A 15,374-nucleotide genomic window follows, 5' to 3' on the forward strand; every position below is an offset into this window, starting at 1 on the left:
AATGTATTTTTTCGCCCTGAAAGAGGGGAAATACTAAGCGCAACAGAATGTTATCTGGAGGAGAAAATGGTCTAGCCGAAATGTATGGAAAATGCTCACCTTTTGAGGAATCAAAGTATGACAGCTGCTGCAGTACCCTCAAATCGAGAGATCCCACTGTGGAGAACAATAGTTAGGGTGGTATTATATATATTGTGGTTCTCCTGATGAAGTTGGTTCAACTTCGAAGCGTGTTCAAAATAAATCATATGATCTAATCCCCTACTATACAAACAAATAAAGTTGCACTCTGTAGTGTGAAAGCATGTAGATATGAAATATTAATAGCATTAATGCTCTAGATATTAAGAAAAAATGGAGATACTTAGCACATGATTTGGCCAATTCGTGCATGCCCGGCAGTCAACGACAAGGCGATCTCCGGTTTGCTGGGAACCTATCTAGTGTGAACATCTCTCTTAGGCTAAAGCCTAAATTTATGGGTAGGTTGGATCGTGTTGCAATTAAAACTGCCACAGGCTGGAGGGTGGAGTGCTCGGTCAGAGAGCTAACATACAAATAATCCCCTACTATGTCCTTCAGAGTTCTTGAATCTAGCAGAGTAGCGCAGACTACTACTCCTGTCCTACTATGTTTTATCCTTCTCATTCCTCAGTGCTGCATATAACACTCTGTACATATGTCACCCTCCCCCCATTTTTCCCCATTTCACTGTATAAGCAATGTACAGGAAACCTAGACTTTTCCCAGAATGAGTGTTCTCCTTGTCGCTATGTCACAATCCATCAGTTATAATAGTCCAAAATATTTAATCCAAAATAGAAGAAATAAACTGAAAAATGATTTAAGGCCACCATACCCATTAAAGATGGCCAAACCAATCAATTTTGTTGAGACTGGCAAACTATCTAAGCTGTATAAGGATCTTTGTTGCTCCCCCACAGATGATGCATTTTGGATTTAAGCTCTCTATTTTTTTATTTCTGCTCTCCCTGGAGATAAGGTGCCATTATATGATGTCCAACGCTCTACTCTGTACATACAGAACACATGAAAGAGCTGCTCACTCTTTACTGTGCGTAAAGGTGGCCATACACATTCGATAGCAGTGGGTGGATAACTGGACAGTAATTGGTCGAATCGTTAAATGATCGCATTGCTGGTGCGGCCATAACATTTGATTTCATTTTGTCCATTATAGCTGTTCAAAGCAGCCATTTGTCCAATGACACCTGGTGAGTAATGGTCAATGTATTGCCAGAAGTGAGATTTATTATAGGAGAGCGGAGGATCTTTTATGCACAGCAGTCAATCTAGCTAGGCTGATCTGCAGTCCAAAAAAAACATAAGAGACAGAGCAGGTGGATATTAGAGCGCCTCAGAAACCACACACAACGATGCTACAGTTACAGATCACAATTAGTGATGAGCGAATAGAATTGTTGCTCGGGTCAACCCGAGCATGCTCGGGTGATCTCCGAGTATTTTGTAGTGCTCGGGCATTTCGTTTTCTTTGCCTCAGCTGCATGATTTACGGCTGCTAGTCAGGCTGAATACATGTGAGGAATGCCTGTTTGTTAGGGAATTCTCACATGTATTCAGGCTGTCCAGTAGCCGCAGGGCTGGATTTAAGAGGTGGGTGGCCCAGGGCCCATTTTGGAGGGAGGCCCATTTTTCAAGGAGTTGCAATATGTAATGCAAAAACACATAATGAAACGAACGCAAGTTTTTTTTACAAAAATCATTTACGCAGAGTAATTCAGTGACTGAAGATCCAGAGTGAAGTCCTGCCGCACTCTGCGGTGGAGAATCCTCTTCTCGCGCCAACATTGTGGCTCCGCCTCCTTCCTCGAAGGTAGCTGAACAAACTCTCATCTGATCTAATCCGAGGGAGCGATCATATAGCTGAATAGGTAGCACCTAGAAGCTTCTGTTGGTATCAGAGAAGGCTGCTGTCATGATCCGTTCCAGGGTTTAATCCTGTCTGCCCTTTTTCTAGGCGGATCATGTCAAGGGTTAATTTTGCACTGCCTCATTCTGGGTTCAGGTTTGCTATTTAGCTCCTATGGATCCTGCTGGTGGTGTCAGCTATAGTTCTGCCTTCAGCGTGTGAACCTGTCTCTGGTAGCCCTTGATTTGTCTTGCTGTGATCCCTGACTTTCCTCGTGTCTGTTGACTCCCTCTGTCTGCCCTTTTCCCAGCGTTTCCGTTTGTCGGTTTGATTCTCTGGTTTCTGACTTGGCTTGTATTCGTACTTGCTTCTGACTTTGTCTTATCCACTCCTGACCATTGCTGAACCTACTGCCTTGTTCCTTACCATGTGTACTGCTGATCCCTTTAAATACTTCTGCCTCTGTTTTTTGACTCGGCTTGTCTGACCACTCTCTCGCCCCTTGGTGGTGCCTGTGCTGCTGCTCTGTGGTGTTTCTCTGTGTACGCAGTCTCACTACCCTCTCAAGCTCTCTCTGGTGAAGGTTGTGCTATGCTGCACTGCAGCAGCTTGACAGCTGCCGCATGCCATAAGCTAAGCATTAGGTACAAGGAGGGTACTAAGGAAGTCTGGCTAGGCTAGCCAGGTCAGTGGATGCTGACTCAGGTCAGGTGCCATGACCCTGTCACTCTGTGTCAGCCACTGAGATGTAGGACCGTACCCAGGTCCCTACTCTTTCAATAGTTTCTCTTTTGTTAAATGTTCCTTATAATTAAAAATGGTTCACAGCAAAGATGTGTATTTTACATGTTTTGAGATATTTATCCCTATATTGGTGGGAGGCCCCCGCTTGGTGAGTGGCCCAGGGCCCGGGCCCCATGGGCCCCCCTAAATCCGGGCCTGAGTAGCCGTAAATCATGCAGCTGAGGTGAGGAAAACTAAATGTCCGAACACTAACAAATGCTCGGAGATTACCCTAGCGTGCTCGGGGAGACCCGAGCAACAATGCTATTCGCTCATCACTAATCACAATGTGTCCTAATCAAGCACAGCTAAAAAGCAACCAAGATCCAAGACAAAATAAACACACATATTCATATACTTTTAAGAATAACTATCATTTACAGGCTTGATAAGTTTTTTAATTTTTATTTTCCAGATTTAGAGATGGCAAGAAAGAAGAACTGCTTGGAGTCTCCTATAACAGACTGATCAGAATAGACATTACAACTGGAGATCCTGTTACAACATGGAGATTTTCAAATATGAAACAATGGAATGTCAACTGGGAAATACAGCAGGTACAAAAACATATTTTTCTTCCAAAATCAATGTCAAGCACAAGAGCCATAGATTCCACCCTGTCACTAGTTTGTGAGGGGACGCAACTCCGCTGCCTCCAAAGGTCAGGATAAATACACAATTGACTGATGAGTGATGGACAAGGCCATGGCTGCTTCCACTACTGGGCCTGGTATCTGGGAACTCACAGTGAGCGTATGGTATATACACCTCCAATTCCAATGCATAGAATTTATATATTCCCCACACAGTCCCTGACCACCTCCACAATAACAAGAAGAACTGCTAGCTGCCACCACCAATCATTTATACAGGCCGATTGGACACCCGTTACAGGTAGCGCATGACTTCAGGGGTGCAATTTACAGAACAAAAGGAAAAGAGCTATTAAATTTTATATATTTAACCCCTTTCTGACCTCGGACGGGATAGTACGTCCGAGGTCAGAAGCCCCGCTTTGATGCGGGCTTCGGAGGTGACCTAATTTGCACCTAATTTGCATATTAAGAAATATGTGGATTTATTTATCTGGGATAAGATCGCAGATTCTTGAAAATAATTGGATGATTGCTGTAGAGAAAAATCCATAAAAACATCTCCAGAGACAGGACATATCACTCTCACATTGAACATATGGGATTAAAATGACTGGAGAAGTGAGAGAGACAGTTGACACTCCAACCTCCATTGAACTGGGGACCTCCTACAGTGATCTGGTAATTACAACAGGAGATTTGCTCTGACAACCAATCACCAAGACTGGGTTTTGTTTACTCAGAGGCGGAGAAGTATAGGGGCTTCTTCTGTTTAAAGGATTTTTGCTAGACCTTTTGGAGCCAATGGGCAGTAATAAATATTGAGGCCTGCATTGATCCAATATTTATGGGAGAAATATTTTTGATGTTGTAGTGAAGGGACGAGCAAAACACATTCACTCACATCACCGTTTTATTCTTACCCCTCCAAATAATTATCGGGGCAATGCATGGTGTTTCATCACTATAGACAGGTAAAATTGTGATAAGAAACATGACAATATCTACCGCCTCAGATCTTGAGGGACAAAAATATCCTGTAAGTTCCGGATCTCACAATATTCTGAAAAACCAAGCACATCCCATAACCAGCCCCCACAAGAGCTCACCAACGGTAGGTATGTGGGCGTAATCTTGATCTAATAAAAAGAGGAATTCTGGTATGTGTATTTTGTTAGTACTGCTTTGGTTCTGTCCATTTTTCTGAGATTTACCACCCTCTGCTAAGCTCTGAGCCATTTTCGTGAGACAGATCTAGTAATTTTCTTTTGTTATTCCTTTTATTTCATTTAATTGTACAGTGCCTACAAGTAGTATTCAACCCCCTGCAGATTTAGCAGGTTTAATAAGATGCAAATAAGTTAGAGCCTTCAAACTTCAAACAAGAGCAGGATTTATTAACAGATGCATAAATCTTACAAACCAAAAAGTATTGTTGCTCAGTTAAATTTTTATAAATTTTAAACATAAAAGTGTGGGTCAATTATTATTCAACCCCTAGGTTTAATATTTTGTGGAATAACCTTTGTTTGCAATTACAGCTAATAATCGTCTTTTATAAGACCTGATCAGGCCGGCACAGGTCTCTGGAGTTATCTTGGCCCACTCCTCCATGCAGATCTTCTCCAAGTTATCTAGGTTCTTTGGGTGTCTCATGTGGACTTTAATCTTGAGCTCCTTCCACAAGTTTTCAATTGGGTTAAGGTCAGGAGACTGACTAGGCCACTGCAACACCTTGATTTTTTGCCTCTTGAACCAGGCCTTGGTTTTCTTGGCTGTGTGCTTTGGGTCGTTGTCTTGTTGGAAGATGAAATGACGACCCATCTTAAGATCCTTGATGGAGGAGCGGAGGCTCTTGGCCAAAATCTCAAGGTAGGCCGTGCTATCCATCTTCCCATGGATGCGGACCAGATGGCCAGGCCCCTTGGCTGAGAAACAGCCCCACAGCATGATGCTGCCACCACCATGCTTGACTGTAGGGATGGTATTCTTGGGGTCGTATGCAGTGCCATCCAGTCTCCAAACGTCACGTGTGTGGTTGGCACCAAAGATCTCGATCTTGGTCTCATCAGACCAGAGAACCTTGAACCAGTCAGTCTCAGAGTCCTCCAAGTGATCATGAGCAAACTGTAGACGAGCCTTGACATGACGCTTTGAATGTAAAGGTACCTTACGGGCTCGTCTGGAACGGAGACCATTGCGGTGGAGTACGTTACTTATGGTATTGACTGAAACCAATGTCCCCACTGCCATGAGATCTTCCCGGAGCTCCTTCCTTGTTGTCCTTGGGTTAGCCTTGACTCTTCGGACAAGCCTGGCCTCGGCACGGGAGGAAACTTTCAAAGGCTGTCCAGGCCATGGAAGGCTAACAGTAGTTCCATAAGCCTTCCACTTCCAGATGATGCTCCCAACAGTGGAGACAGGTAGGCCCAACTCCTTGGAAAGGGTTTTGTACCCCTTGCCAGCCTTGTGACCCTCCACGATCTTGTCTCTGATGGCCTTGGAATGCTCCTTTGTCTTTCCCATGTTGACCATGTATGAGTGCTGTTCACAAGTTTGGGGAGGGTCTTAAATAGTCAGAAAAGGCTGGAAAAAGAGATAATTAATCCAAACATGTGAAGCTCATTGTTCTTTGTGCCTGAACTACTTCTTAATACTTTAGGGGAACCAAACAGAATTCTGGTGGGTTGAGGGGTTGAATAATAAATGACCCTCTGAAAAGACTTTTCACAATTTAAAAAAAAAATACACAAAGAAATAACATTCTTTTTTGCTGCAGTGCATTTCACACTTCCAGGCTGATCTACAGTCCAAATGTCACAATGCCAAGTTAATTCCAAATGTGTAAACCTGCTAAATCTGCAGGGGGTTGAATACTACTTGTAGGCACTGTATATACCGTGTTGTTTTGTTCCCATTTTGTGACATCTTTGTATATTTTTTTTATAAACACTGCCAGTCTTCTGGATTAACCCCTTCATGACCTTGGGATTTTCCGTTTTTCCGTGTTCGTTTTTCGCTCCCCTCCTTCCCAGAGCCATAACTTTTTTATTTTTCCATCAATTTGGCCATGTGAGGGCTTATTTTTTGCGGGACGAGTTGTACTTTTGAACGACATAATTGATTTTACCATGTTGTGTACTAGAAAATGGGAAAAAAATTCCAAGTGCGGTGAAATTGCAAAAAAAGTGCAGTCCCACACTTGTTTTTTGTTTGGCTTTTTTGCTAGGTTCACTAAATGCTAAAACTGACCTGCCATTATGATTCTCCAGGTCACTACGAGTTCATAGACACCTGTCACAACATGACTAGGTTATTTTTTATCTAAGTGGTGAAAAAAAATTCCAAACTTTGCTAAAAAAAAAAAATATTGCGCCATTTTCTGATACCCGTAGCGTCTCCATTTTTCATGATCTGGGGTCGGTTGAGGGCTTATTTTTTGCGTTCCGAGCTGGCGTTTTTAATGATACCATTTCGGTGCAGATACATTCTTTTGATCGCCTGTTATTGCATTTTAATGCAATGTCGCGGCTACATTGCATTTTAATGCAATGTCGCGGCGACCAAAAAAACGTAATTCTCGCATTTCGAATTTTTTTATCGCTACGCCGTTTAGCGATCAGTTTAATGCTTTTTTTTAAATTGATAGATCGGGCGATTCTGAACACGGTGATACCAAATATGTGTAGATTTGATTTTTTTTAATTGATTTATTTTGATTGGGGCGAAAGGGGGGTGATTTAAACTTTTATATTTTTTTAATTTTTTTCACTTTTTTTTAACTTTTTTTTTAACTTTTGCCATGCTTCTATAGCCTCCATAGGAGGCTAGAAGCTGGCACAACACGATCGCCTCTGCTACATAGGGTGGCGCTCACAGCTGCCTGGGATCAGTAACCATAGAGGTCTCAAGGACCTCTATGGTTACTATTCTGAAGCATCGACGATCTCCGATCATGTGACGGGGGTCGGCGATGCGATCATTTCCGGCCGCCCGGCCGGAAGCGGTAGTTAAATGCCGCTGTCTGCGTTTGTAAATGAACATGGGGCTGAAACAGCATTTTAGTGGTAAAAATGTAATTATTGTTTCTTCATGACCCAATGGTATAAAATTCTGTGAGGTGCATGTGGTGTCAACAGGCTCATTGCACCCCTAGATGAATACATTGAGTGGTGTAGTTTGTAAAGTGTAGTCACTTTTGGGGGTGTTCTGCTGTCCTGGCACCTCAGGAGCTCTTTTAATGTCACATGGCACTCTCAAACCAAAATCTAAATTCCAATATGGTGCTCAGTCCCTTCTGAGCTTCGCACTGTGCCTCAAAAGCAGTTTTTGACCACATATGGGGTATTGCGTACTCAGGAGAAAATGTGTAACAAATTGTACCATTCATTTTCTCCAATTAACCCTTTTGAAAATTAAAACCTTAGGGCCAAAGCAACTTTTTAGTGGAAAAAAATGTTATTTTCCAGTTACTCAGCCCAATGTTTGATAATTATGTGAATTGCCTGAGGGTTAAAAAATACTCATTAGACCTCTAGATGATTTCCTCGAGCGGTGTAATTTGCAAAATGGGGTCACTCGTGGGAGCTTCTGTTGTTTTGGCATGTCAGGAGCTCGTCGATTGTGACATGGCATCCGCAATCTATTCCAGTCAAAATTGCGCTCCAGAATTCAATTGGCGCTTGTTCCTTTCCGAGCCCTGCCGTGCACTCAATCAGTAGTTTTCCACCACATATGGGGTATCAGTGTACTCAGAAGAAATGGCATAACAAACTATTTGGTCCATTTGCTAATGTTACCGTTGTGAAAATTTGTGGCTAAAGCAACAATTTTGTGAGAAATTAAAATTTTCATTTATACCTTCCACATTGCTTTAATTCTTGTGAAGCACTTAAAGGGTTAAAAGACTTCATGAACGTGGTTTTGAGCACTTTGAGGGGTGCAGTTGTTAAAATAGTGTCACGTTTAGGTATTTGCTGTAACATAGGCCCCCAAAGTCACTTTAAATGTGATGCGATCCCTAAAAAAATTATGGCATGTCCTCCTGGAAGATCTAGGGTTAGGCGATCTTTTTGTACTGTGAATCACAGGTCTTCCATATTTGTTTTTCATATTAAATGGACTTCGTTTCCTTTGGTCCTAAAGAGGAAGAGGTTAACAACTCTTTGTATGCTGGATAGAGACATGCAGCTCCATTTCACAGCTGCTCCTGACCTGCTCATTTTATTTCTCTATAAAACCTGGCCAGACCTTCTCATTCCTGTCTGTTAAAGTTTTGCTTACTGGAGTTGGTGGGCTGAAGTTGGAGTTCATAGTTGCTGCTGGAGATTGTTGTCTGTTGTTTTTTGGGTTTATGCTTTCTCCATTATCTTATTTCCATTTGGTTTGTACCTTCCTATCCTTCCCTTTATTCTTCTGTACCATTGGTGAGTGTTTTTATATGTAAGTTGCTTTTTTTGTTATTCCCGTTTGTCTTACGTGTATATACACTAGTGTATATACACTAACATTTCTGTCCCAGGCCCCCTGGGGGACAGGGTGTGGGCAGCTTAGGACATTAACAGGAGCATAGTAAGGTCAGGGACTCAGGCTTCTCTATTTTTAAGAGTACCCCCGGGACAGGGATAGTTAGGGTCCCAGTTCCATGGACAGTTTGAGAACCCATCCTTCCTTAATGAAGACCGCCATAGCGTGACAATTTAGTTGGAAAAACGAAAAATTGCTGATTAGCTTTCAAGCCTTTTAACTTACTAAAAATGTATGTTTCAAAAATTATGCTGATGTAAAGTAGACATGTAGTAAATGTTATTTATTACCTATCTTGTGAGGTATAACTGGTTTCAGGGCATAAAAATTCAAAGTTTGAAAATTGAGAAATTATCACATTTGTTGTGCAAATTACAGACAGAAAGAGGACTTGAACTCTATATAGTGCCGCCTGTTGGAAGTAGCGATCCTATAAGTCACAATCAACCCTTTAACGAGTCTAGCAATATGACTTAGCATAAAAGCCAATTCAGAATCTCAATTCGCAGACACGGTGTTTCGGGTTATGGGCCTTCGTCAGTGCAAAGTATGAGATCTGATTTGGCTAGGTGAGAGGCTCTGGACTGGGGTCTAAGGGGTAAGTTTCTCCTTGTGGAGAGTGACATACCAGCTCCGGCTTGTCAAGGTAAGGAGGCTTATTTGTCATGCAGTGCTCCTCTGGTAAATTTTATATGCAAATTGCCTCTTCAGAGGGAAAGAGGACTTGAACTCTATGTAGCGCCACCTGTTGGAAGTAGCAGTCCTACAATTTTAAAATTTGGCCTGGTTAGGAAGGTTAAAACAGGCTCGGGGCTGAAGGGGATAAAGAAATTCTAAATCTAGAAATCAATTAATAATGATCTAGAAATCAATGAATAAATTAACTTAGTTGTCCTCACTGTTTGTTAGTCGCCAGTCTGTCTTGAAACTGATCAGCCAGAGAATATTCCCTTTGTTCTCTGCAAGATTTCTTCATCTAAGGCTTGTGGTTAGCCAGAGCCATGCCTCCTTTGCAAAAGAGGTGGGACTTACAAATTATTTTTTTTTGTGGCTTCTGCTGCAGATAGTTGTCTTACAGCCAGACACAGTGCAGTGGGCGGAAAAGGGGTACATGACTGACCTCCAGAAATGCTCAGATTTATAACAAAAAAAGAAAAGAACTGACCTCTAAAAGGATTTCTTAGGAATTTAATCAACACATAATGATCCTAAATAGATTCTTAACCCCTTAGTGACAGAGCCAATTTGGTACTTAATGACCAGGCCAATTTTTACAATTCTGACCACTGTCACTTTATGAGGATATAACTCTGGAACGCTTCAACGGATCCTGCTGATTCTGAGATTGTTTTTTCGTGACATATTGTACTTCATGTTAGTGGTAACATTTCTTCGATATTACTTGCGATTATTTATGAAAAAAACAGAAATATGGCCAAAAAATTTAAAATTTTGCAATTTTCAAACTTTGTATTTTTATCCCCTTAAATCAGAGAGATATGTCACAAAAAATAGTTAATAAATAACATTTCCCACATGTCTACTTTACATCAGCACAATTTTGGAAACAAACATTTTTTGTTAGGGAGTTATAAGGGTTAAAAGTTGACCAGCAATTTCTCATTTTTACAACACCATTTTTTTTTAGGGACCACATCACATTTGAAGTCATTTTGAGGGGTCTATATGATAGAAAATAACCAAGTGTGACACCATTCTAAAAACTGCACCCCTCAAGGTGCTCTAACCCACATTCATGAAGTTTATTAACCCTTTACGTGCTTCACAGGAACTGAAACAATGTGGAAGGCAAAAATGAACATTTAACTTTTTTTCGCAAACTTTTTACTTCAGAACAATTTTTTTTATTTTCACAAGTGTAAAAACAGAAATTTAACCATAAATGTTGTTGTGCAATTTCTCCTGAATACGCTGATACCCCATATGTGGGGGTAAACCACTGTTTAGGCGCACCGCAGAGCTTGGAAGGGAAGGAGCGCCGTTTGACTTTTTCAATGCAGAATTGGCTGGAATTGAGATCGGACGCCATGTCACGTTTAGAGAGCACCAGAACACAGGCATGCTTACCTGTTCAAGGCCTCCAACAATTGCACTACCCAGGGTGCACCAGGCCCAAGTAAAGATAGCAAACAACACAGGTGCAAATAATACCGATGCAGCCAACCTACAATCAGGAATTGGCTGCTTGGAGCACCCATGCAAAAAAATAGTCTGTATGTGGCATGTTCACACAGGAATGCAAAGTATATGGTGAAAAGCCTATTAATGACGCCATAGATATAGCGGGCTAACCATGATGCATCCTGTGTGAACAGAGGCCACAGTGTGGGTTGGCAGCTTCAATATTGTGGCCATAATATCAACCAATACCTTGCATACATTGTTATGTTTTTGGTGCACTGTACATTTTTCCAGGGTGCGCCTGGGCCCTAGATGGCTCTGTACACTGTGGCCTCTGTTCACACAGGATGCATCATGGTTAGCCCGCTATATCTATGGCGTCATTAATAGGCTTTTCACCATATACTTTGCATTCCTGTGTGAACATGCCACATACAGACTATTTTTTTGCATGGGTGCTCCAAGCAGCCAATTCCTGATTGTAGGTTGGCTGCATCGGTATTATTTGCACCTGTGTTGTTTGCTATCTTTACTTGGGCCTGGTGCACCCTGGGTAGTGCAATTGTTGGAGGCCTTGAACAGGTAAGCATGCCTGTGTTCTGGTGTTTTTTTTGAGTTTAGTGGAGGTTTTCCTCCAATGGTGTTTTTTCACGTTTAGAGAGCCCCTGATGTGCCTAAACAGTGGAAACCCACCACAAGTGACACCATTTTGGAAACTAGACCCCTCAAGGAACTTATCTAGATGTGTGGTGAGCACTTTAAACCCCCAGGTGCTTCACGGAAGTTTATAGCGTAGAGCCGTGAAAATAAAAAGTCGCATTTTTTCTACAAAAATGATTTTTTGCCCCCAAATTTTTATTTTGACAAGGGTAACAGGAGAAATCAGACCACAAAAGTTGTTGTGCAATTTGTCCTGAGTACGTCGATACCCCATATGTGGGGGTAAACCACTGTTTGGGCGCACCGCAGAGCTTGGAAGAGAAGGAGTGCCGTTTTACTTTTTCAATGTAGAATTGGCTGGAATTGAGATCGGACACCATGTCGCGTTTGGAGAGCCCCTGATGTGCCTAAACAGTAGAAACCCCCCACAAGTGACCCCATTTTGGAAACTAGACCACTTAAGGAACTTATCTAGATGTGTGGTGAGCACTTTATAAATTTCTGTGAAGCACTTGGGGGTTTAAAGTAGAGCCGTGAGAATAAAAAATCCTTTTTCTTTTTCCTCAAAAATGATTTTTTTAGCCTGCAATTTTTTATTTTCTCAAGGGTAACAGGAGACATTGGACCCCAAAATCTGTTGACCAGTTTGTCCTGAGTATGCTGATACCCCATATGTGGATGGGGGCACTGTTTGGGCACCCATCGGGGCTCGGAAGGGAAGGAGCGCCGCTTGGAATGCAGACTTTGATGGAATGGTGTGCGGGCATCATGTTGCATTTGCAGAGCTCCTGATGTACCTAAACAGTAGAAACCCCCCACAAGTGACCCCATTTTGGAAACTAGACCCCCCAAAGAGCTTATCTAGATGTGTGATGAGCACTATGAACCCCCAACTGCTTCACAGAAGTTTATAATGTAGAGCCATGAAAATAAAAAAAATCATATTTTTTCCACAAAAATGATTTTTCACCCCCAAATTTTTGCTTTCACAAGGGTAACAGGAGAAATTGGACCCCAAAATTTATTGTGCAATTTATGCTGAGTAGGCTGATACCCCATATGTTGGGGTAAACCACTGTTTGGGCGCATGGCAGAGCTCGGAAGGGAAGGAGCGCCGTTTTGGAATGCAGACTTTGATAGAATGGTCTGCGGGCGTTATGTTGCGTTTGCAGAGCCCCCGATGTACCTAAACAGTAAAAAAAACCACAAGTGACACCATTTTGGAAACTAGAGCCCCCAAGGAACTTATCTAGATGTGTGGTGAGAACTTTGAATGCCCAAGTGCTTCACAGAAGTTTATAATGCAGAGTTGTGAAAATAAAAAATATTTTTTTTCCCACAAAAAAGATTTTTTAGCCACCAAGTTTTTATTTTCACAAGGGTAACAGGAGAAATTGGACCCCAAAAGTTGTTGTCCAATTTATCCCGAGTATGCTGATGCCCCATATGTGGGGGTAAACCACTGTTTGGGTGCACGGCAGAGCTCGGAAGGGAGGGAGCACCATTTGACTTTTTGAGCGCAAAATTGGCTGTGGCGTTTAGAGACCCCCTGATGTACCTAAACAGTGGAAACCACCCAAATCTAACTCCAACCCTAACCCCAACACACCCCTAACCCTAATGCCAACCCGATCCATAATCCTAATCACAACCCTAAGGATAATCGCAACCATAACCCTAATCAGAACCCTAAATCCAACACACCCCTAATCCTAATCTCAACCCTAACCTCAAACCTAACCCTAATCCCAATATATACCTAATCCCAACCCTAACCTTAACCCTAATCCCAAACCTAACCCTAATCCCAAACGTAACCCTAATGCCAACCCTAATCCAAACCCTAATCCCAACTCTAACCCTAACTTTAGCCCCAACCCTAACCCTAACCCTAAATTTAGCCCCAACTCTAACCCTAGCCCTAACTTTAGCCCCAACCCTAACCCTAGCCTTAACCCTAAATTTAGCCCCAACCCTAACCCTAAATTTAGCCCCAACTCTAACTCTAGCCCCAACCCTAACCCTAGCCCTAACCCTAAATTTAGCCCCAGCCCTAACCCTAAATTTAGCCCCAACCCTAAATTTATCCCTAACCCTAGCCCTAACCCTAACCCTAACTCTAAATTTAGCCCCAACTCCTCTAGCTGCCGGCCGGCAGATCATGTGGGCGCACTGCGCATGCGCCCGCCATTTTCTTACAGAGGGAAGAAGCCGGCGGCCAGAAGAGGACACAGGAGGACCCAGGGACACCGATAAGTATGATAGGGTCCCCGAATCCCCCTATTTCTCTGTCCTCTGATGTGCCTGAAGAAGATGGCGGCGCCCATTGGGAGCCATGAGGAGCACCGGGGGAGACAGGTGAGTATCGGGGGGTAACGGGGGCGATCGGGGACCCCATTTCTCTGTCCTCTGATGTGCGATCACATCGGAGGACAGAGAAATTAAATGGGAAATCGCGTTTTTTTTTTTTTTTTTTGCGACCGCCGGTAAACGGTTAATTACCGGCGATCGCAACTTGGGGGTCGGTAAAAACCCCCGAATCATGTTCTCTGGGGTCTCGGCTACCCCCGGTAACCGAGACCCCAGAGAAAATCAGACTCTGGGGGGCGCTATTCACTTTTTCCACAGCGCCGTTAATTAACGGCGCTGTGGTTTAAGTACCCTTAGCGGCCGCCGTTAAAAGGCGTATCGGCGGTCATTAAGGGGTTAAGCCAAATCTTTAAAAAAAATAATCTTTAAATTAACGCAATGGATTAGTCAAAGTCATACTGGTGTTAGTATGACTAATACCCCTATAATTGTCCAGAAGAGTTTTCACTAAAATTACAGACTTAATAGGTTTTTGTCTTTAACAATACAAATTTATCAGATTGGTTCAGCAGAAATCGTCATGTTGGATTTATAATATCTGATTTGTCTTTCAGGTTGCTATTGAGTTTGACCCCAACATTGCTATCGCATTTACATGTAATAGTGCAAGCTGCAAAGTCGTACATGAATACATTGGAGGATACATCTTTCTTTCTACTCGATCAAAGGACCAGAATGAAACTTTGGATGAAGAACTATTCCACAAACTCACTGGAGGCCAAGAATAATTAATACACATTTTTACAAGGGTTTGTGTCTGTGCAAGTGTGAATGTGTGTGGTTGTATGTGTGTAATTATGTGATTTTTGTGAAAACCAATAAATCTGTTATTTCAGATCTGCTATGTAAAAGACTTTTAAAAAGCTGAACATGGATTTCCCAGGTTGATAACAAAATTTGGCATCATGGCTTCTGAATTAATATTAGTGTGTTGTACATAACAGCAATAGCTGTCAAATCTCTACTTGTGTTTCACCTAATCTTAATCATTTGTCCTGTCACTACTTTAACGTCATCATCTGATATTCAATAAACTGATTTTTTTTTCTATTTTCTGGTTTTATTTTACTTTTAAAACTGCAAGAAAAAGCATTAAAATAAAAAATAATAATAATAATATTCCACTAAAGAAATGTAAGGAATCATGGCTGAAGGATGGTCCTTCTCTTAGAAGACTCAATCCAAAACATATCTCATCATAATAATAAGAATAGAATAGAATGTGGCAAATGGATAATGAAGATATCACAACATTAATAGATTCTCCTATACCAACAATCACCCATATAAATATGCAGCAAGAGTGGGCAACTCTCCCTGTATTGCAATATCAAAACATGGATTACTATCCCCTCCCTGCATATCCAACACTGGCAAATTATCTCCTCCAGTCATGTATAAACCAGATG

General features: G+C 42.0%; 1 protein-coding gene across 2 annotated transcripts in view; it reads left to right on the plus strand.

Moving 5' to 3' along the window:
- Window positions 1–15,015, plus strand: part of FERMT1 (FERM domain containing kindlin 1) — a 106,339-nt gene extending 91,324 nt beyond the window's left edge. For both annotated transcript variants that reach the window (XM_077282643.1, XM_077282644.1), the window contains exons 14-15: window positions 3,090–3,231; window positions 14,520–15,015. In XM_077282643.1, coding sequence (XP_077138758.1) covers window positions 3,090–3,231; window positions 14,520–14,693 — 316 coding nt within the window. In that variant the 3' untranslated portion in view covers window positions 14,694–15,015. The remainder of the gene's footprint in view (window positions 1–3,089; window positions 3,232–14,519) is intronic.
- Window positions 15,016–15,374: the final 359 nt, after the last annotated feature.

This window comes from Ranitomeya variabilis, chromosome 2 (assembly GCF_051348905.1).
Source record: "Ranitomeya variabilis isolate aRanVar5 chromosome 2, aRanVar5.hap1, whole genome shotgun sequence".
Taxonomy (NCBI): Eukaryota; Metazoa; Chordata; class Amphibia; order Anura; family Dendrobatidae; genus Ranitomeya; species Ranitomeya variabilis.